Raw genomic sequence first — 21831 nt, 5'->3', positions numbered from 1 at the left:
ACCAGCGTAAAATGTATGTTTACAGTAAATATAAAATTGCATTACCCAGAAATTTAGACCGAAAGATGAAAGGGTCCAATTTGTGGGTCCGGGTTACCAATGTTCCTCAGTAAAAGCTATTATTTTCGTACTCCGAAACTGTATAAAGATACATGTATTATGCATACTACTGTGCATTCTGAACAGGAAATCTCATATTGAACTTTGCAAAAAACTTTTAATAATAAGGAGAATAAACTAGAAAAGAAAAACAGGAAAAAGAAATTTATCAGAAATTTATTATCTATTGTAACTCAAGCAATTCGTTTATCCAACGGCAATGTTCCTAATACAAAAAGGCATAAAATGTACTTAATTGTTGTAAAGCAAAAAGTAAAGAATTAAGTACAAAAATTTGTATATGCACCTGTTAAAACTCATAATGTCACCCGGAACTAAAATTTGAAGACTTTTCTGTGACTATATATACACTTTCTATTAGTAGTCCACGTAATTAGAAGTAAGATACATGTACTTGTTTCACCATCTTTAAGAATGAAATGGAAAAAGTATGATCAATTTGCTCATCTACTTTTTGGATATCCAAAATTGTTAGCTGAAAAGTAGACAAAATTACTTCAACCTTTTTTATGTTATAAGTTTTGATTCACTATCAAGATATTATTTTCAAAAATTCTACAAATATTTGTTTCATTTAAAATTTCAAAATGATAATATTGACCTTAAGGCTTATACAAGAACCTCTAATGTGCAAAAGTTTTTTTCTATGGATCATATTTAAATCTAAGAAAACAAACGTGGAATATCTAAACAGCTACATGTAGGTCTAGAGAAAAATTAGGCTCAAAGGCACAAACACATAGGGGCGCAAAAAGTCGTGCAGGGTTTGGTATTAGATATAAAACGCCCTGTCAGCAATCAGTTGATGGCTTATGTTTAAATTCATTAAAAGTTCTACCATGAGGTACTATACGTGGGAATCAAGATCTATTTAAGTTACTGAAATCTATCCTATAATATTTCAGCATTGTCTCATTTAGATTAATTGCACAAATTATGTCATGTCACTATGAAAACACTTTTTATCTCAATCATTTTTGTTGCTGTTTTCTGTGGTCTTAAATATCATGGACAGTTCAGGTTCATACGTCTAAGTCCTTTTAACACTTATTAACCTATTATTTTAGACCAAGCAAAAGAATTCAAAATATTGGAATTTTTTGGTATATCTGTTTGTCTGTCTGTCTTTCTTCTTCTTCTTCTTCTTCTTCTTATTATTATTATTATTTTGGATTGAATTGGTTAGATGGGTTTTTTGTATACATGGCTCTCCAAGAACATTTGTATGGTATCAAAATCGTCTTTATTCCCATATGTCACCAGGACATTCTCAATTATTGAAAGCATGCTACGGGTCTGTAGAACTTCATCTTTATCGAATTGTTCTGGGGTATCGTATGTTGCAAATTCATCATACCATTCACCAGTTCTACTTCCAGTTTTATCCTGAAACTTTCTTCCTTCAGATATGAGATCGAATGGACTTATCTCTTGAGATCTATCTACTCTTCCTCCAGCCTCCCATAGCTTTTCAGCTATTTCAGCTCGCCCCAAATAGACAGCAACGTTTAGGGGATTGGATAAAAGATTGCTTGATTTAAAAAAGAAAAAATCTAACTTTTTGTCTCCGAGACATTTCACTAGTAGTTCCTTGTAATTGTGAATTATTAGGTAGTGTATGATATTGTGACCATACCGATCAACCTCAAACTGTACATCCTTTGATATGTCCAAACCTTTCTCCGCCAAGATGTCTAATGCTTCCATGTAGCTTTTCTCCCCTGGAAATTTGAGGTTAACATCCAGCTTAATTTTTTTGGTAAAAGCTGGTCCTCTCACAATATGCTGTCCGTATCTTAATCCAAACAAAAGGCAATGAAAAGCAGAGTATTCGTTCTTTGATTTTCTGATAAAGCTTGCATTCTTTTCTTCTAACATTCTCAGAAGTTCAGTACGACCCCCATATGCAGCAAAATGAACGGCTGTGTATCCATCTAAAGTACTTTTTCCTTCTAATTCAGGGTTTATCTCGAACATCAAATTTACAACAGTTTCCCAACCATATGCAATACACAGGTGGAATATGTTTACTCCATCTACTTTCAGATGAAGAAGATCGTGGAGTTTTGTATCTTTTTTAATATATGTCAAAATACTCAGAGTGTTTTTCTCATGTCCACGAATAATGGAGCCTTTCAATGCCAAGGAAATGTTTTCTTTCGTAATACTGATAGAGGGTTTAGGATTCGCAAAACCCAAGATTTTTTTCAGAGATGTTGTTATTCCAGATAATGAATTTGTCCATACCCTACTGTCTTGTATTGGACCAAATCTTTGTAGTAAATTTCGGAATAACATTGCATTTTCGTGCTTTCCATCTTCAAGACATTTCCAGACCTTCCTTAATATTGCTGGCATATGCTCCGAGACTCCATGGTCTAGTAAATACGCAACAAATTTTTCATTTTCACAAGCAGGATGCCACAGAATATCCAGAGCCCCATTTAGAAGTTCACCTTCATCACAGTCACAATCATCACGACGAAACATTCTGTTCACCAAATACTGGTAGTGAGTTTTTGTAATTGTTAAAACGCTTTCATTTTCGCATGATTCGAAGGGTCCAATATACTCTAGAAATGTTTCTCGACTGCAGTATTTGATAAGTATATCTGGTCGCAACTTTCCAAATGAAACGAGTACAACGTCCCCTATTACATCATGTGAAAGTTCGAATATGTCTCCTTCAGTGGTTGATGAAAGAAATGTTCCATGCAGAAAGATCATCAAGGCATTCCTCATATCATTTTCCACAATGTGTTCTGATGATATTCCTATCAGGTTCAAAATACAGACTAGTTCTTTCTCTGGTATGCTTTGAAGATTGATTTGTTTTTTAAACAACACATATACAAGAACACAATAAGCCAGTTTCTCTTGAATGTTGTCGGAATTCATCATCCTGTCTATTAATATACGAAGAGCATTCTTTGCATTTCTAAAGAAATCAGCTTTACTGGAATAAAATGTTTTATTTGCAAAAAAGAAAAAGCAAAGTAATGGAAATCCATAATTGTCAAACAGTTGTGTGTCAATAATCTCCTCTATCTCAGATTCGATAAGCTTTTTGGTACCATGTATGTGATTTGATTCATCTAGACAGGAAATAGAGAATTGTCTTATAATTTTTCGTTTTTCTTCAATTGAAATGTCATGCTTAATATGCCCTGCACATCTAAACATTTTTTTCTTCGAAAAAATATCCAAAGCTTGATTAAGTATGTTTGTCCGCATACAGAGAATGACGTGTTGGTTAGTTGTTTCAACATCCGAGTACATTTTGTCCAGAAAGGCATTCCATTCGTAATAAGAATTTTTACTAATGCAAACTCTGCCAAAAATATCATCCAGCAAAATAACGTACCGACATTTGGTAACAATAACAGCTTCCCATTCTTGAGGAGAAGAAACAATGACAGGAATACGAAATAATTCACGTTTTAATTTTTCTAACTTGCACATCACCTGATATGCAGTGCATGTTTTACCAGAACCAATTTCTCCAGAGATAATGGAAATCTTTTTTTCTTCAAGCTGTTGAATGGTTTGCTGAACAAAACAAAGTTCTGCATATGACTGTGACTCGCAATGCCTTCTCAAAATATGTCTGGTTCTATCTGCAAAGGAATAAACAATCATGCTTCACTTTTGTTTTATTTAATGACGCATGTTATTCTATTTAACTTATGGACAAAATGACATATTGATTGAATCAACGAGTAGCTTTATAAACTATTTTAAAGAAGAAAGTATGCTTTTTTATGTCATTTGTTACATACTCTATCAATGTACCCTCAAAAGATTTTGCGTTCTCCAAATAGTATTGTGAATATTAAGTATCCAAAAAATAAGCCTTCTTCACAATTGCATTATTTGAGCAAGCGTCATAATATGAGGGGTATTTCAAAAGTTCTGGGAATTGTTTGATAAAATATAAACCGTGTAACGGATGTAAATTAACCTGATATCAATGTAAGATTATTTCAAAACAACAGATAGCGTGACACCACTTTCCTTTTTTTTAATTTGTTTATTTATTTATTTATTTATTTATTTATTTATTTATTTATTTATTTATTTATTTATTTATTTTTGCGTAAGAATCCAAAAATGACTTCAAGACCCCTGTATGATTTGTCTTAAGACATACAAATGATATAACAAGATACAAACTTTTAATGAATTAAATTTTGAAAGCCAGCTTTTGTTCAAAATTTGGAAGCACGCGAACAGACACAAATGACAGTCGGGAGAAAGTTTACATAAACTACAGTCTATCATATGAAATTATAATCAGGAGCTCCTATAGTTTAGGAGTGTCTCAAACATGGCATATTATTATCAAAATTGCGCTAAATATGTGGTGAGAAAGTCATTGCCATGCGAAAATGACAAGTAAGTCATAACAGGAGAATGTTTTCAGAATTTGCTGTCCTTAATTCGTCAGGTGTTTTTTTTTCCAATTTATTAGAATGATTAAGCTCAGAAGAGTTTTTGGAAAGGGTGTCCAGTATTTTTTCATAAAATATAAAATTGCGACCTTGTAGTTTTAGCTGAACTGTAACTCTTTATGTTAATTTGCAAAATTTAACTCATGGAAAATAACATTGTTCTTGACAATGAAATGCAGATGTCAAAAGCAATAGGATCGCCAAAGCTGAAATGATATGAAACAGTGCACAGAAAACATGTCGTGAGAAAAGTTCTGTACGTTTCATTTATATACGGTGAGAGACCTATGAACCAAGATACATTTGAAGAAAACAGCAATGATACATTTCACTTATGCCCCTGTAAGTTTTATTTTATTAAAGTTGAGAGCTATATAATAGACCAATAGTCCATCTATAAATAAAATCTTCTATGAATGTGTACATTAACATAACCGTTTATAAACCAAGATTATTATCCAACCAAGTGGAATATGGAATTGCTGATTGACAGTATCATTCTTCCCGTCTAATTCTGTCTCTTTCCAATTTTTCTTTGAAGAGTCTTTTCGAAAAAGCCCATGATAGCCCTATTCTAGTTTTCTCAATATTTTCCAATGTACAGTACCGACCAGAGCTGACCCCAAGCGAACCCAGAGGGCACCTTAAGTGCACCCTGGTTGAACCCAGAGCGAACCCATATTTTTTCAATGACATTTGTATATTGAAATTGTTACGTTTTGACATTTTTTTTAAAAAATTCTATATTGCCTTTATATCATAAACTTATTTACTTTTTGAAAGATAACCAGAGTCCATTACGTATTGAAAATCATAGACCTGTTGAGGAGTTATTTTGGGGTGCAAAGGTTCCATGTTGTGTATCCCTTACCATGGTCAGAGTGTTGTACCTAAGTATAAATCCCCTTACATTTGAACCTTCCATTACTCCCCCCTTCCCCCACCCCACCAACCCCTTAAGTTTTCTGGTTTGTTTGAATATACAAACTTGAAACGCCGATTTAGAACGTTGAATTGAAGGGTCCAGATAGAAATATCTACACAGTGGCGCCACGAACAAAAAAATTACAGGTACAGAAAATATGTTTTTATAGATAAGACTTGGAGAGCGGGATGGGGTGGGGTATAAAATATGGATTACTATGTATAATTCCACTGAATACTTTGATAAACTGGTATATTTTCATCATCCCTAAAAAGATTTTTGAGGACGTAATAACATGAACAGAATAAATTATGAAACCAGCACTTTGATTAAAGGTGAATTACATAATTTATAGAAGTAGTCAAACCACTTTCAAAGCCTCACCAGAGTTTATATTTTAGAAGATAGTCTGCACTTACCCTTAATTTACAACATTTTTTGTCAAAAATCCAAATTTCTGTTACTTAAGTCATCTTAAATTTAAATTTAATTTTAAATTCATTATTTTTATACTTTTCATAGATACTGCTTAATTCAAAATTATTTAAAAATGAAATTCTGTTTGACCTCATGCCGCTAATAAAGGAGTAATTATATTTCTTGCTGTTGTATTTACTTAAACATTTTTGTTCTTTTTGAAAGGGGTTGGAGGCATGCTTATGAACAATCATTATGTACAAAATCCGCTTATATACAAAATTATTATAATTGATATTTTTTTCGGGCATTTCAAAAATCATCATTTCTGGATATGTCTGTTTGCAATTGAAATATTGAAATCATGATGAGTAAATGAAAATAATTAATTGTAAGTGAGTAGAGACAGGGAATTTTTACCCCCTTTTTGAGAGTATGCGAAATTATTAGAAACAAAACATGACACGCAAGGTATATGCAAATCAATATCTACGTATTACATAAAAAATGCACTTCCAATTCGGTTAAAAATTGAAGTAACTAAGATAAACTGTACTGAACAAAAAATCAAACTATTTCTCTTTCTCGTCATTTAGGCTACTGTTCATTGTTTTTTTTAATTATTGAGATTCAACATTAATTGAAAAAAAATAAATGTAAATGTACCTGTTAAACAATGCAGTTTAACATAACAGTGATATGAAAACTAAATAGAACAGATATAGATGTAAGATGACCACGGAGTTAAAAACAAGAGGCCCAAGGGGCTTGAATCGCTCTTCTGATAAACTGTACAACCTATCACTTCTATTTAAAGCCTCTACGTATCCTGTATATTTAGATAAACCCTTTAAATTCCAAAGGTAGGTCATCATGACCTACATTTTAGATGAAACACTCTGAGAACCCAAGATGATTCTAAGCCAATTAGTACCTGAGAGTTGGTTATGGTGACCTACTTATCACTTGTCATTCTTTGAGGACCCAAGATGCATCAACTAAGTTTGATGTTTCTAAACCAATTAATACCTAAAATATTTTTAAAATTATAACCATAAAATTTCAAAAGTAGGTCACAGTGACATACTTTTCAAATGACATACTTTGAGGACCCAAGATGCATCAACTGCCAAAGTTTGATGGTTCTAAGCGAATAAGTACCAGATATATTTAAATAAAGCCATAAAATTTAAAAAGTATGTCACCTTGACCTACTTTTGAGTCAAAATGATATGAGGTCCTTAGATGCATCAACAGACAAGATTTGATGATCCTAGTCCTTATAGTAAGCAAAAAATCAACATTTTAATAATATGTAATTTCTGGTCAACTTTGAAGTGACCTTGAGATCACGCCCTTTTCCCCAGGGTAAATCCCTGTGCAAATTTTAATCTACAACATATCCTCATCCTTTTGTGTAAGTTTGGTGATAATCTGCCGAGTGGTTCTTGAGAAGATTTTTTAGCAACCAGTACTTTTGTTTCTATTTTCCTAATTATCTCCCGTTGTTTAAGGGTCGCAATCCTAGTTTTAGTATAAACGGGAACCCTTGGGCCAAGGATACCCTGTGACAAATTTGACAATAAATGGCGAAGGGGTTCTTGAGTTATGGCCCATATTCTTAAAAGTTTATGCACACCGCACAAATGGCTATAGCATTAGCTCTTTGAGCCTTTGACTCAGAAGAGATAAAAAAAATGTTTACGTAAATAAAAAAGAAAACACAAAAATAGTTCGCTCCTGACCCGAACGTACAGCGAACCCAGACTGCAACATTTTTTTTAAATAGCGGATCCCGAGCGAACGCAGATTAAACCCAGGGTTTACTTTTAGAATTTGCTCTAGTGTTAGGTTGTATCTGGTTGGTACTATACGAAACACATGGTATTCTAAACGTTAATTTCGGAGTCATTACGTCGTACATATATAAAATGACGTCAATTTACCCATATAGACCACGATTTGAACAAACTTGAATCTACACTATCTGAGGATGCTTTCAGAACTTTTCATTGCTTTCTACTTCTAGACAAGAAGGTTTTTAATTTTTGTTTTCTTCATATTTATTCCTATGTAAAACTTTGATCGCCTATTCTGGTCCATCCCTTCACCCAAGGGTCATGCTATTAACAAAAATTTATTTACACTCCCTGAGGATGCTTCCTGGTAAATATGACTAATTTTTGCTTTGCTGTTCTTCATAAGAGGATTTTTAAATATTTTTTCTACATATTCATGTCATCTCAAATTGCGGTCCCACCCTGACCCCGGGGGTCAGGATTTGAACAAATTTGAGTACACTGTACCTTAGTACAATCAGGACTTTTGTTGCTCTGGAGAACATTTTTATCTATTTTCCCCTCTATATTTCTATGTAAAAGTTTTATTCCCAATTGTGGCCCCGCCTAGCAAACTTGAATCTACAAATGTAATGAAGCTTTCAGATGTTTCATCGTTCCTGACCGAGTGGTTCTTCAGAAAAAGATTTTTAAAGGATGACATCATATTTTCTCTGAATTATCTCCTTAAAAGCGACCGTTCACGGTAGCTGAGGCGGTAGAGCGCTCGCTCCGTGATCGGGAGGTCGTGAGTTCGAATCTCGACCGCGACTGACCTAAGTCTATAAAAAATGGGTAGCAACTGTTCCTTCGCCATGCGCCCTGCACTTTGAAGTGAAAGTTGCGGGTCCTTCGGATGACACCTTAAAAACCGGCAGACGTTGGCACGATAAAGATCCCTCACTGCTCAATGGCTCTGAGTGCCAAGTAGAGGTCAAAATTTGAAGCACTTCACCTGTATATGGTGACGTCTCTCTCTGAGTGAAAAATTCTCGAATGGGACGTAAAACAACCATCAATCAATCAATTCCTTAAAAGCAGGCGTGACCCTTCAGTTGACCAACTTGAATCATATTTACCCAACATTGGTTTGTGGGAAGATTTGGTTGAGATTGACCAGTGGTTCCTGAGAATTGAAAATGAGGAAAATTTACAGACAGACGGAAAGACGGACGTCGGACAAATTGTAATTAGAAAAACACTCACTTGTGCTTTCAGCTAGGATGAGCTTATAAAACAACTATCATTTGACCTAATAATTGTCCAAAAACAATTTTAAGCAGCCTAAAAGGTGCATTTTAATTTTTAACCTCAATTTCATTTTTTTTGGGGGGTGGGGGGTGGGGGGTGGGAGGGGGGGGTCTATATGCAACCTTAATATTCCTAGTCTTATATTTACATAATAAAGCACTGTCCTTCAGCATTCAGATGGTAGTATTTTTAGATATGAGATATATATCTGTATAAGAAAAAAAAACAGCCTATTTTGTCACGACATGACGTGCATGGTGATTCTAATTTGTCGTTTAACTAAAGTGACAGTGGTGACCCGACAAAAGATAATGTTGGGAAATTGACATCTTTTCCATATTACATTTTTATTATAATTTTTAACAACATGTTTGGCTTGGCAACAATTTGCTTCTTTAAACTAGACAGTGGGAAGTAGTGGGATTATTCGGTAAAATTTAGTCATCATAAAAAATAATATTGAACTCCTTTTGAAGCAATAACCTACCTTATGGACCGTGATGTATAAAATAATGCTTCAAAAATTTGCTTACAAATTGATTAAATGCTATACTATCATTATGATAAAAATATTCTTATTTGTTTTTCTAGGATTTTTTAATGTTTAACATTGCATGGGAGATTATATATGAAAACCCATTCTAACCCCTGAAACTACATTCTGAAGAAATATTCTTAGTACCATCATTAAGTCATGTTTTGAGGACATGCATGCTTTGTAAATGATGTTATGAAGAACCTTTAATGTATTGATAATGAAATGAATCCATAATGGACGTAATTACAATTTAAATATAATTGTGCATTTTCCTCCAGAAAGATATAGTTTGGACTACTGGAAGTCAACCAATGCATGTACTTCTCATGAATTACTTGTTCACATAGAGAAAAAGTTCCCTCTTAGGTGCATCTTTCATATTCAACACATTGCATAATAGAAAAGGAAACTACACCCTTATTATACAAAATATTTTTCTATAATAATAATTCGTTAGCTGAATTCTCCAAATTTTGGACATAAACAATAACTAATTGTAAGTAATCATTTTCCTCGAAATACTTCTTTTCATATTTACCTGTCAACATAAACACCTCTTTTTCTACAAAAGAAGAAAAATATTACATGAGGTGTACATGATATGACCAATAATGATAAATAGCAAAGCATTACTGTTGAAGTGTGTTTCCAAAATAGAATTAACATGTACCAATGTGTGCTCTTAGCTGGGCATCTTTTATTAATCTAGCTGCGTCTGCTAGTTTTGCCTCTGCTTTTTCTAATAGGCGTTGAGCTTGATTTGTACATTCTATGGAATCTTCAAGCAGATAAGATGCTTCACTGTGTGGCAAAATATTGGTTTTTTGGCTTTCTGCAACCTCGTTTTGTTTTTTCACTATCTTCTTTAGACGTTCCAGATCCTTAGAAAAAAGCTGCAGAGCATCTTCTTGCTTATCAATACGTTCATTCGTGTGTTCTAGATAGGGAGAATTTTTTTTACCAAAATGAAATATTTTTACCTTTCATACGTAAAATAAACGCAACAAAGGTGCATGCCAAATCATGCATTAATCCAAATAATTAAATGAAACGATTTAACATCTGAACATTTTGTATGTATAAAGTTTTAAGTAAGTTATTACTTATCTGAGTTTTCAAATCCTCTTCCTGTTTTGCAAGTAAACGTAAATCATCTTGGTATTTCTTGTCCCGTTCCGGATCCATTGTTTCTGTTTCTAAAAACTCAGCCTCCTTTTCATAAAATTTGCTGTTACTTAAATATGTATCAATATCAATGATAGACATTTTTACCATTGTCCACAATGCTTGAAAATCTTTTCTATTCATAGAGTAGTTCGGTAAGTGAGCAATCGTGTTTCTGGCTTCTCTTATTCTCGCTATGTTTGCAGATATGGACCTGTCACTGTCATCTGGTTTGTCGTCCCAACCGTTGGTTGGTTCACTTAGACCACATATGCTTCGCAACAAGACATAGAGTAATGATAAGTCAAAATCCTCATAATTTCCATTGTAGGAACCGGATTTTGGGGAAATAAGATTTCGCTGAGAAAATGTCAATTTTGGTAGGTTTTTATAATTGTGTTTAAGTACGTAATGAAAAGATTTGCTTGGTACGTAATGTTCTAGCAAATCCCTCATTTGACCTTTGCACGGTCCACATATCAAACGAGCTGCTCGATTTGCATAAGTTGTTTCTTCTGTTGATGCATACATTGTGTTCTGAAATATTAAGCAATATGTTCATCTTAGAAATAAAAAATAAAAAAAAAAAACCCGTTCACGGTAGCTCAGTTGGCAGAGCGCTCGCTCCGTGATCGGGAGGTCGTGATCGAGTTCGAATCTCGGCGGCGACTGACCTAAGTCGATAAAAAATGGGTAGCAACTGTTTCTTCGCCATGCGCTCGACACTTTGCAGTGAAAGTTGCGGGTCCTTCGGATGACATCTTAAAAACCGAGGCCCTGTATCATGGCTGTTGTTGGCACGATAAAGACCCCTCACTGCTCAATAGCCCTGAGTGCCGAGTAAAGGTCAAAATTTGAAGCTCTTCATCGGTATATGGTGATGTCTCTCTATGAGTGAAAAATTCTCGAATGGGACGTAAAACAACATACAATCAATTAATAGAAATTTAAAAAGACCCGATAATTTATAAAACTCTTTTATCGCTCTCTTTATCCGGTCTTTCTTGAAAATGATATGTTAATTACTTTTAATACAAAGATTAAAAATAGAAAAATGCTATATGGTAGGCGAACATTTACTATTGTAAGCAATACTGTAAGAATTATTGGTGTATTTGATAGGATAGAGAAATTGTTCATATATATTAAGCTGTGCTAAATAATTGACATTACAAATAAAGTTTGTAAAATTTGAAGACATTTTAAGGGTAATCGTTTTATTCTTTATACTGAATGATAGAAAATCAAATAATAAGAATTAGATCTTATAATTACCCAAGTTATAAATGTATAACCTGGGTTAGAACAGTTTTTGCATAAAATGTTTCGTGTTTTTTAAGCGTTAACTGCTTTGTCATCAAAATATAACAAATAAATGCTTGTAAAAGGTGTTAATATTTTAAAGACTCCTGGCTTTATAATAGCTAGGCACGCCAATCGTCTGCATTATTATAAATAGCACAACAGAAAAATAAACAAAAGCCAAACATTTTCAAATTACAAGAAATCACGGTATCAATCCGAATTAAATTACTTCTACTTATCTACTAAGTTTGAATTGCAGGGTAGATTTTAATTTCAAGGAAAAGATGTTTCTGAAAAAAAAAAAAAAAAAAAAAAAAAAAAAAAAAAAAAAAAAAAAAAACTAAAATAAGCTATGGATATAAATTGTGTTACATTTTATATGAATACGTACCTTAAGAGACCCACAAATTCATGTCTACCACGAAATGTGGTAAAACATAGTAACATTACATTCTTCATCCACAAAATCAAATACCCACGAACCCATATTTTCTCCCCTCAAACCTGGAAAATTTGACCCCACGGAAATACCCTACGTGATTTTACAGTATCAACTTTTTGCACATAAATCTCAAGATTATCGCAAACAGATCACAAGTTATATCAAACACGATTCGCAACTGTTCTGATATAAATATCTAGCTTTTCAAATATTAAGGAGGGTGGACCCTGTTATCAAAAGTATTAAGAACTTTATTGTTCCGTATATGTTTAGAATTTACACACATAGTTTAATTATAAATCAAAACAAATAAGGAGGGAACAATGCGATACGGAGTATTTGATAAGACCTTTTTGCACTGTTATTACTTCTAAGACAAATTTCAATTTTTAGATGTTTTTCCTCCAATATTTTTTTTTATCCAAATAGATTATGGGACCAAAAACAATCTTCTTTTATCTTGAATAGACACATTAAAATTTGTGACAATGAAAATTTTCAACTTTACTTTGCATAGTCCATTATCTGACCTTTCTGCACTCAAAAATGTCATTTTTCTGGTATTAAAAATTTAAGAGGCAAAATAAAAACATTTTAATCTTCTAAACTTTCACTACATTTAAGCTTGATGATACAATTATCTTATTAATATGCATACAGAAAAGGAAATTGAAAGCGTAGGCCTATGACGTAAATTCTTAGATATTATTAAAATAAAGTAAATTTTAAGCTTTATTTGGAGCTATTTTCTCAAGACTTTCACAATATATGTGCTATATTTTTCACAATGTGATGATAAACTTTAGACTAAATCATTTAGTAAATAATATGGCATCATCATAAAACATTTTATTGCACAAAATAACTATCTGTTCAGCCTGCATGGAAAAATAGAAATGCAAACATAACAGTATTGAAAATACATGTACTTCGAAAGAGAAAAATTGACCATTTTCTTCTCAAAAAAAAAAATCTGCAACCACAAAAAATAGTCCCTCACTTAATGCTTTGGTATGATTTTTGGTATAATTTAATCACGAAATTTTAATTGAACATAGTTTAATTAATTGGCATTGTATAATCCAAACTGACTGTAAGAACTAAAATATTACGCAGATTTATTGAAATAGAGGACTGGTCTTGTGTGAATATCTGCTTGACGTTTTGCTAGAACGGTGAATTTTTTTCAATAAAATTGCAAGGTTAGGCAGAAAAACCTGGAATCATTATGCAAACGTAATAAAATGATCAATATCAATTACTACGCTTAGTAATATTTGTACTACTGGTAAAGATTTTGAAGAATGCTAATTCACCTTCTACAGATTTAAAGGCTTTAAGATTTTTTTTTTTAATTAATTCAAGTACGTCATTTAAATGGGTATTGTGTGTTGAAAATTCTATACGATGTGCAAATACCGTGAAAATCCTTTATCTTTAGCAATACGTTCAAAAGCCCAACACCCATTGTGAACCACCATTAATGCATGTGATTGCATGTTGTAAATATTGTCAGTGAAAAACAATGCGAATCCTAATAGATAACACAAATTAAAACATACATTTGTTGTTAAGTAGATCGATCAATTTCCGAAAACATTTTTTCTTGATTAGATCGATCGACTTCCGTCATATCAACTTCAATTATCGTCTCATATTTGTGAGCATTTCATTAATTATTCTACCGATTAGACGTAACTCATTTTTAATCATTGCCTATCATCCTTTTACCCACCTTTTCTATAAGGCTATCTTTCTACTTTTCATTTTGTTCCCAACTTCGAAAACATGGCAGACCCTTTGTGTTGTTAGTTCAAGGACATTTTCTACGGAACATAATGGGAGACATAGATTTATAAAATAGAAATATGTCCATAAGACATGAATATCCCCGCCCAAGATACTTTTGTTTTGTTTGTTTGTTTGTTTGTTTGTTTGTTGTTTAATGTCCCTCTCGAGAATTTTTCACTGGAGTTTCCACCACTTGCGGATAGATGGCTGCGAATTTAGTCCTATACTAGGCACTCAGAGCCATTGAGCAGTGAAGGATCTTTTTCGTGCCAGCACCTACTGCGACACGGGACCTGGGTTTTTACGGTCTCGTCCGAAGGACCTGTCTCCCCGTCCCACAGTGGTATTAGAACTCCTGACGTAAGGATCAACTCATAACTCTGCGACTCTAGTGCAAACGTTCTAACCACTGCGCCACGCAGGCGACTAGGTGCATTTGTTTTACAACATGTAAAGAAATGTACCTTAATTTCCTTTCTGTGTTAATACCCCGGTAGTAAAACATGATAAAAGTATTTTTTATTTTATTTTCATAAAAACCTTTAGTACAATTATTGCCTTTTGTGGCAAGGTGTGCAGTGTTGATTCATGCTATTTATCTGACATCTTAGTGAAGTCTCTGTGTTTCGTATTCATTCTCTCAGATGTGGCAAAAATGTATGTACATTCATGAGATTGGTAAGGTAGACATGCTCTCAATGAAATTTGTTTATGGAGTTGTAGAAAGTAATCCTCTATAAAATTTAATAAAATGGGCTGCAACAAAATGGGGAAACATTACGTTCAGTGACTTACAAAAGGTCAAAAAATTATGACACCATAAAGGATTGCTCTCGATCATCAATTTATATCAATGTATTAAGTTTTGAGAAAACCATGTAATTTTTGTGTTTCGAAAACTAAGGTAACTGTGCAAGCAAAATAATTTTATAGGAAGGTCCATGTCATAGGAAGATATAGAATTATTTTTAGCATAACATTACTTATTTTTTAAATAAATCAACTGTGTTCATGGTTGTCCCTTGAAATTAGAAATTGAATCATAGTTGTGATTTAAATGCAAAATCTTTATCAAATCAGGGACCTATATACTAAAATATAGTATATAGGTCTCTGATCAAATACACTGATAAAATTTTAAGAATTTATATATACATCGTTTTGAATTCTTTCTTAAAGAAAGCTATAGTTAAAAAGATTCCGGAGGTTTCACTCCCTAATTCCAAATTAGAGTTTTTCTAATGTTCTATGCTCGGAGCCTCAAGGTGGTCCCAAATCTCATATCCCCTGCCTTTGCATAAAATTTACTCTATGACTGCTGTGCAACTGAGAGTATAATAATTTTTCCGACAATGTGAGCCTAACTATCAAGTGTGAAAGTTATTCGTCAGTTTATTTATTCATTCATTTTTTTTAAATGTTATCAGTCCTTTGCTATTTCAAAATATAAACCTCAACCCCTACGTCTTCCAAAACGTTCCTTCTCCACGTCGGTGAAAAGAAGAAGAATGATACCCATAGATAATGACTGAGGGTAATTTTTGACGTCACAGAGAATTTACGTCGAACGTTTATGACGCGAGGAACCCGAGTTTAGACGGATATAGATACGCGTTGCTTTCAATAATGTTATATAATAGAAAACATTTGGAAATGTAAATACTTATGTCTACATACATAATAATTATGTGAACATGCAAGTTGCCAACTTTTTTTTTTGAGAATCTAATTTTATTGTTAGTAAACTCACTAACGCCAGTATACGAATTCATACAAACAAGATGCAACAGAATTATGTTGGCATGCGACTTTTATGTTAACATGCAAGATATAAATTTATATTAATTAACATGCAAGATTTTATGCCAACATACGACTTGTCGCCCGCGTGGCGCAGTGGTTAGAGCGTCTGTTCTAGAGTCGCGAAGTAAGGAGTTGATCCTTACGTCGCGGGTTCGAATCCCACTGTGAGACGGGGAGACCGGTCCTTCGGATGTGTCGCAGTAGGTGCTGGCACGAAAAAGATCCCTCACTGCTCAATGACCGTAAGTGTCGAGTATAGGACAAAATTTGCAGCTCTCCACCGGCGGGTGGTGGCGTCTCCGTAGGAGTGAAAAACTCTCGAGAGGGACGTTAAACTACATACAATCAATCAATCAACATACGACTTATTTATGTAACATGAAACATGAATATGCAGCTGAACTATGACGTCATAAAGATGTGATGTCATAGAGGTTACTACGACGTTATGGAGATAACAGTTTTAGAGTTTCAATAAACCACTATACGATACAGGAGTGTTTTACTTTAGCTACATTCCTAACATTGGTGCCGTGACAAAAGAGGAGTTACGATTTCTAAACTCAAGGCAGTCCGAGCAGGACAAAGAAGTGCAGTAACCAGACTTTTAAAAAGACTAGAAGAATATGGCTCTGAAGAAAATACTGAGGATATGGAAACAATTTTGGAGACACTGACAGAGAAGCAAGAAGTTCTCAAAGATCTTGATGAAAAAATTTGAACAGAAACAGCAGAGGAGGAAATTGAGAAAGAAATACTTGATACAGATGAGTACAATTTTAATCTAAATTCTAATTTGCGGAAATTTAAGAAACATCTGTTAGTAGAAAGATCAAATTTAAATCCAACTGCCAACAGTTACTCAGATCACAATGAGAATTCACAAATCAGAGAGAATGGTCAATCATCACATAGTTTCAGTGAAAATTCCAGAGGCCATCAGTCCTTCACAAACTTTCATTCTAATTCCAATTCGAGTAGCAGTAGTAACTTTCATAAACTACCAAAACTCAACTTGCCTATTTTTGAGGGAAGTGTATTAGAATGGCAGTCATTTTGGAATTCATTCGATTCAGCTATTCATAGCAACAACACGTTAACTGAAGTACAAAAGTTTAATTACTTAAAGTCTTTAGTAGAAGGAGAGCATCGAACACCATTGCAGGATTTGCACTTACCCATGCAAATTACAACAGAGCGATTGAGCTCCTACATGAAAGGTTTGGAAAAAAACACAAGATAGTGCAATCCTACATGCAAGCACTTTTAGACCTACCTGTTCCGAAGAATAATCTCACAAGCCTGCGTCATTTTCATGATCAAGTGGAGACATATGTCAGGGGACTAGAATCCTTCGGTCAAGCTCAGGATACATATGGTTCACTTCTTGTACCTATTATTCTCAACAAATTACCAAGTGAATTGCGCAAAAATTTGGCACGTGAACGTGAACATGGCTCTACTGATTGGTTGCTAGGTGACTTAAGGAATAGTCTTTACAGGGAACTTGACATTTTAGAAGCTGGAACACATATGGACACAGCAGAAGAAAGTGCTACAGCTATTTTCTACATACACTCAAAATCCAGTGATGAGAAAGTACAACAGAATTACAGTCATCAGAAACATCAAGTTTGCTGTGCACTTTGCAAGGAGTCACATCATTCAAATGACTGTGAAAGATACAGAAAACAAAACGACCGTGTGAAAATTCTCAAACGAGACAAACTGTGCTTTAACTGCTTAGGCAGACATCGTGTTGCAGATTGCCAGTCTAAATCTAATTGTAAAATTTGTAAAAGACGTCATCATACAAGTTTGTGCACTGCTCATGACGTAGTCAAAAACAAAAAGGTGAATACCCCTACATTACAAGCAAAGGCTGAATTGGATGCAAAGACTAGAGAAATCAAGAAACTACAGGGACACCTACAGAACTATAAAAGTGACATCACGAAATTGGAACAGCAGATAAAAGAACAGAAGATTGTGAATGAGAAAACTATGAGGGATGTTAAGTTTTTACAAACTCGACTTGCAAAGCTTCAGACCAAATTTGATGCACAGTTAATTGCTACAAATCAGTTGACTGTTGAGAACCAAGCTCAAGTAACAGAGTTAAAGAAAAAAGAAGTTGAAGTTAACAAGCTCAAACAGGAGATACAAGGGCTCAACATATCGAGAGAGACACTTCAGAGGAAACATCAGCAACCAAGAGACAAAAATCATTCGGATGTAGAACAGCAGAGAGAAACTTTTACGGATCAAATTACTGGTTTGAAGAGAGAGTTGGAGGCAGCAAAGAAGCTAGCTGAAGTTGATAAGAAAAACCTGAAGCAAAACATTCAGAATTACAGAGAGGAGACCCAGGAGAAGATGAATATCATCTACCAGCTGAGAAGGGAGCGAGACCACTACATTAATGAGGCCAACAATCTAACTCAGAATTACATGAAAGATAACAAAGTTCATGGCATGCAGATTCTTGACTACAAGAAGAAGATTTCTGAGAATGACACCAAAATCAGGCAACAACAGAATCTATACGAAGCTTTCAAAGATGAAAAAAACACTTACAGAAAAAACATCATCGAGTCTCAGGATGCAGAGATCACAGATATGAAGAGGAAGGTGAACATTATGGATCAACAGATTGATCAGCTTAAGCAGGAAATTCAAGCCAAAGAGAATGCGTTTATCAAGGAGTACTTCGAGCATCACAATGCATATGCAGATAAAGACAAAGAGAACTTCAGATCTGAGTTGAACCATTTAACAGCAAACAAAGCTTTCAGTACATAACATCAAGTTATCCAACATTTCTTGGAGACTTTGTTCAAGTACATGATGATACCAAACCCAAAGACAGAGTGAATCCAAGCTTGAACCAAGTGAAATCGTGATATTTCTCATGTCACATTGTGAATAACTTTTGTAATGCACATTTTGCATTTTCATTTAAAAACCGCCTTTTATTTCTCTGTCCAATGACTTTCTCAATTCGTACTTTTGTGGGCCGGAGAATATTGTGAAATATGGACACTTTTGGGGGCCGGAGAATGTTGTGAAATATGGACATTAGTACATGTAACTTTCTTATTTACCTTGATTTATCATGATTGTGTAAATGACTTTTACTGAACTATGACGTCATAAAGATGTGACGTCATAGAGGTTACTACGACGTTATGAAGATAACAGTTTTAGAGTTTCAATAAACCACTATACGATACAGAGGTGTTTTACTTTAGCTACATTCCTAACACATGTTTACATAATTACCTCGCATGTTAACATAATTATCTTGCATTCTGACATAAGTTGCATGTCTACATAATTATCTTGCATGATGACATAAATAAGTCCCATGTCTACATAATTATATATGTATAACATGTTGAAATAAATAAGTCGCATGTTGACATAAATAAGTCGCATGTCGACATAATTATGCTGCATGTTAACATAATTCATCTTGCATGTAGGGGGCAGAACTATGCCACCATACATCAAAGAAATTTTCATTATTTTTTTTTTCAAATGTGTATGCTGTGCCACTGAATGTTATTTCTTTTTTCTTCAATTCAGAATGATTATGATTTTCAATTTGAAAAACTCTGATAATATTAAAGGGGCCTGGACACAGTCGCATTGTTTACATTTTAAATTTCTGTTATATACATAAAATAAAACCAGTTAAAGGAATTGAACTTATATGAATATTCTTAGAATTTAATGATAACGATATTCTTCTTTACATCATGTCAAACATCTGTTTTTGTAAACAGGACACGAGCTCTATTATTTTTAATGTTTCTCCAGGTATGTTCAATTTGTTAAACTCTGCACACATCACTGACAATACTGGTGAGTTGGTTCTGCTTTCTCACATTTCTACTCTGATTAAAGTTTTAATATTTTTCATTAATACACAACAAATTTTCTACTTTTCCTAAGTATTAACTTAAGGAGGGATTCTTGTCTGGTTTCTGACGTCATGAAATATTCAAAGTATATTTGCTTATTTGTCTTATATATTTAGATGTAAGGGAATAAAAAGATCATAATTTTCTTTCCTTGTCATAATTGTACAACTTTGAATAGAAATGGTAAACATAGTTTGAAATCTAGCAGGGACTATATTTTCGGCGGAAGTGCGGCATATGAAAATATCTCATTTTCTGCTTCATAAAATTACTAAGAACAATGAATTTAGTTAAAATTTTAACAATCCTTAACTACAAGAAATTTTCTGAAATGATTGAAATTAATAACTATGGACTAAAAGTTTTAAAATATATTATATAAATGTGATTTTCTAGAAAAAAAACTACAATCTTGCTAGCTTCTGAGAGCTTCCAATCTAAGAACAGATTTTAGCAAAAAAAGTCAGTAAAAAGTGTTTTTCTCTCTTACTAGACGGTCAAAACTTTTTTATGTTTGTATCACTTTGTATCTTTATATGATTACTTCACCATATGTGAAAACAAAAAATTTTTAAATATATGAAGCATACAAAAATAACTAACATTCCATAAAAAATAAGAAAAATAGAGGAAATTCGGGTTAGCCAATATCTTTTTTAGTTATTTTAATTTGGTAATATCACCTGATAGACCCTGTATGGTGAGATCTTTTTATGCAAGCAGAAAAATATTTAGTCTTTTGAAATAGAAGTAGGCATCAGATGAATGGTAACAGTATTTTTTTATTCTTAATGTCAAGGAAAAAGATACAGTGACCTTAACCTGAACTTGCTTCTAAAATAAAGCAGTCAAATTTAATCTAATTGATACCATTACTTAGTGATATTGTCTTCTTGAATCTGTGAAAATTTCATTAACTTTTAAATACAATAAATATGCGAAGAATCCCTCCTTATGGATAAAGTTTACTTTGTGAAAGTGCAAGGATGTGTCAATCAAACAGGTCCCGAAATTCGTAGTTTCAATAATTTCCAGATAAAAGAAGTTTCTGAACAGGCTTTAATTATATTTCCATGTGAAATGCTATAGCAACATATAAAACATGATATTATACAGAAAAATTGAGAAAACATTAACTTTAAATCTGTGTCCAGGCCCCTTTAGTACATGACTGTCTTTAAATATACTAATGGAAACACATTTTCTAAGTTCTGTAAACTTATTCCCTATAAAAGACTTATAAATTATACTTAAAAATTTAATTATATAAAAAATTCATAGGACGGCTTAAATTTGTTAAAAAAAGAGTAAGACCAATAATTCACAAAGATCACCCAAGTCAAATTTCTCCTCACACTTTCTCTTGTATTTATATTTTGATTAACTGTTGTCATGACGTTCCTAATCTCTCTCTCTCTCTATCTTGTTTTATTTGTATTTAACTATATTTTGTATCTCTAGGTAGACTTTTGACCTATTTCCATTTGTTCAGAGATTTTTTAACACCCTCAGCGTAACACAAAACTGGGATCCATGCCATTTGCATATTTACATATTGTTTGAATTTGAGCCAAATTGTGGCATGTAGTTTTTAAGATTTTTGGTTGTTCTCTTTAACACATGAGGGCCAAGATTCAAATTAATTTGAAACTACATTATTCAAATATTTTTCTATATTAATTTTACTACATGTAAAAATTCTTTTTTATGAAAAATTATGCCCTGTTTATTTCTTTATAAAATTTTGCATTCTTAACTAAGGCCCCATTCCAGCAGCTAATAAGGGCCATAATTAGAAGTACATATGATCCTTATCCTAGACTCTACATAATGATTTTCTGCCAAAGTGCTTCCTGAGAA

At 33.3% G+C, this 21831-nt stretch overlaps 2 protein-coding genes across 2 annotated transcripts; one reads left to right on the top strand and one right to left on the bottom strand.

Annotated features, from left to right (window-relative positions):
- Nucleotides 1–260: 260 nt before the first annotated feature.
- On the bottom strand, nucleotides 261–14240 carry LOC133178514 (uncharacterized). Its single transcript, XM_061313203.1, has 5 exons — nucleotides 14187–14240; nucleotides 10644–11241; nucleotides 10211–10477; nucleotides 10079–10102; nucleotides 261–3737 (listed from the first exon to the last, which is right to left on the bottom strand). Exons 2-5 carry the CDS (start codon nucleotides 11233–11235, stop codon nucleotides 1303–1305), a joined length of 3318 nt encoding a protein of 1105 aa, XP_061169187.1. The 5' UTR covers nucleotides 11236–11241; nucleotides 14187–14240; the 3' UTR covers nucleotides 261–1302.
- Nucleotides 14241–17299: 3059 nt separating this feature from the next.
- On the top strand, nucleotides 17300–18847 carry LOC133178657 (cilia- and flagella-associated protein 58-like). The gene has a single exon (XM_061313380.1). The coding sequence runs from the start codon at nucleotides 17300–17302 to the stop codon at nucleotides 18845–18847; it is 1548 nt and encodes a 515-aa protein (XP_061169364.1).
- Nucleotides 18848–21831: the final 2984 nt, after the last annotated feature.

Source organism: Saccostrea echinata, unplaced genomic scaffold, assembly GCF_033153115.1.
Source record: "Saccostrea echinata isolate AGI-Se365-2 ecotype Australia unplaced genomic scaffold, CSIRO_AGI_Sech_v1 ptg000003l, whole genome shotgun sequence".
Taxonomy (NCBI): Eukaryota; Metazoa; Mollusca; class Bivalvia; order Ostreida; family Ostreidae; genus Saccostrea; species Saccostrea echinata.
This window is presented reverse-complemented; position numbering and strand designations above follow the sequence as displayed.

Coding starts and splice junctions, on each gene's coding strand:
- LOC133178657 (XM_061313380.1), top strand. CDS start 17,300: ATGCAAGCACTTTTAGACCTACCTGTTCCGAAGAATAATCTCACAAGC.
- LOC133178514 (XM_061313203.1), bottom strand. CDS start 11,235: ATGTATGCATCAACAGAAGAAACAACTTATGCAAATCGAGCAGCTCGT. Junction 10,478..10,643: donor GGATTTGAAAACTCAGATAA/GTAATAACTTAC, acceptor CTCCCTATCTAG/AACACACGAATGAACGTATT. Junction 3,738..10,078: donor AGAGGTGTTTATGTTGACAG/GTAAATATGAAA, acceptor ATTCCTTTGCAG/ATAGAACCAGACATATTTTG.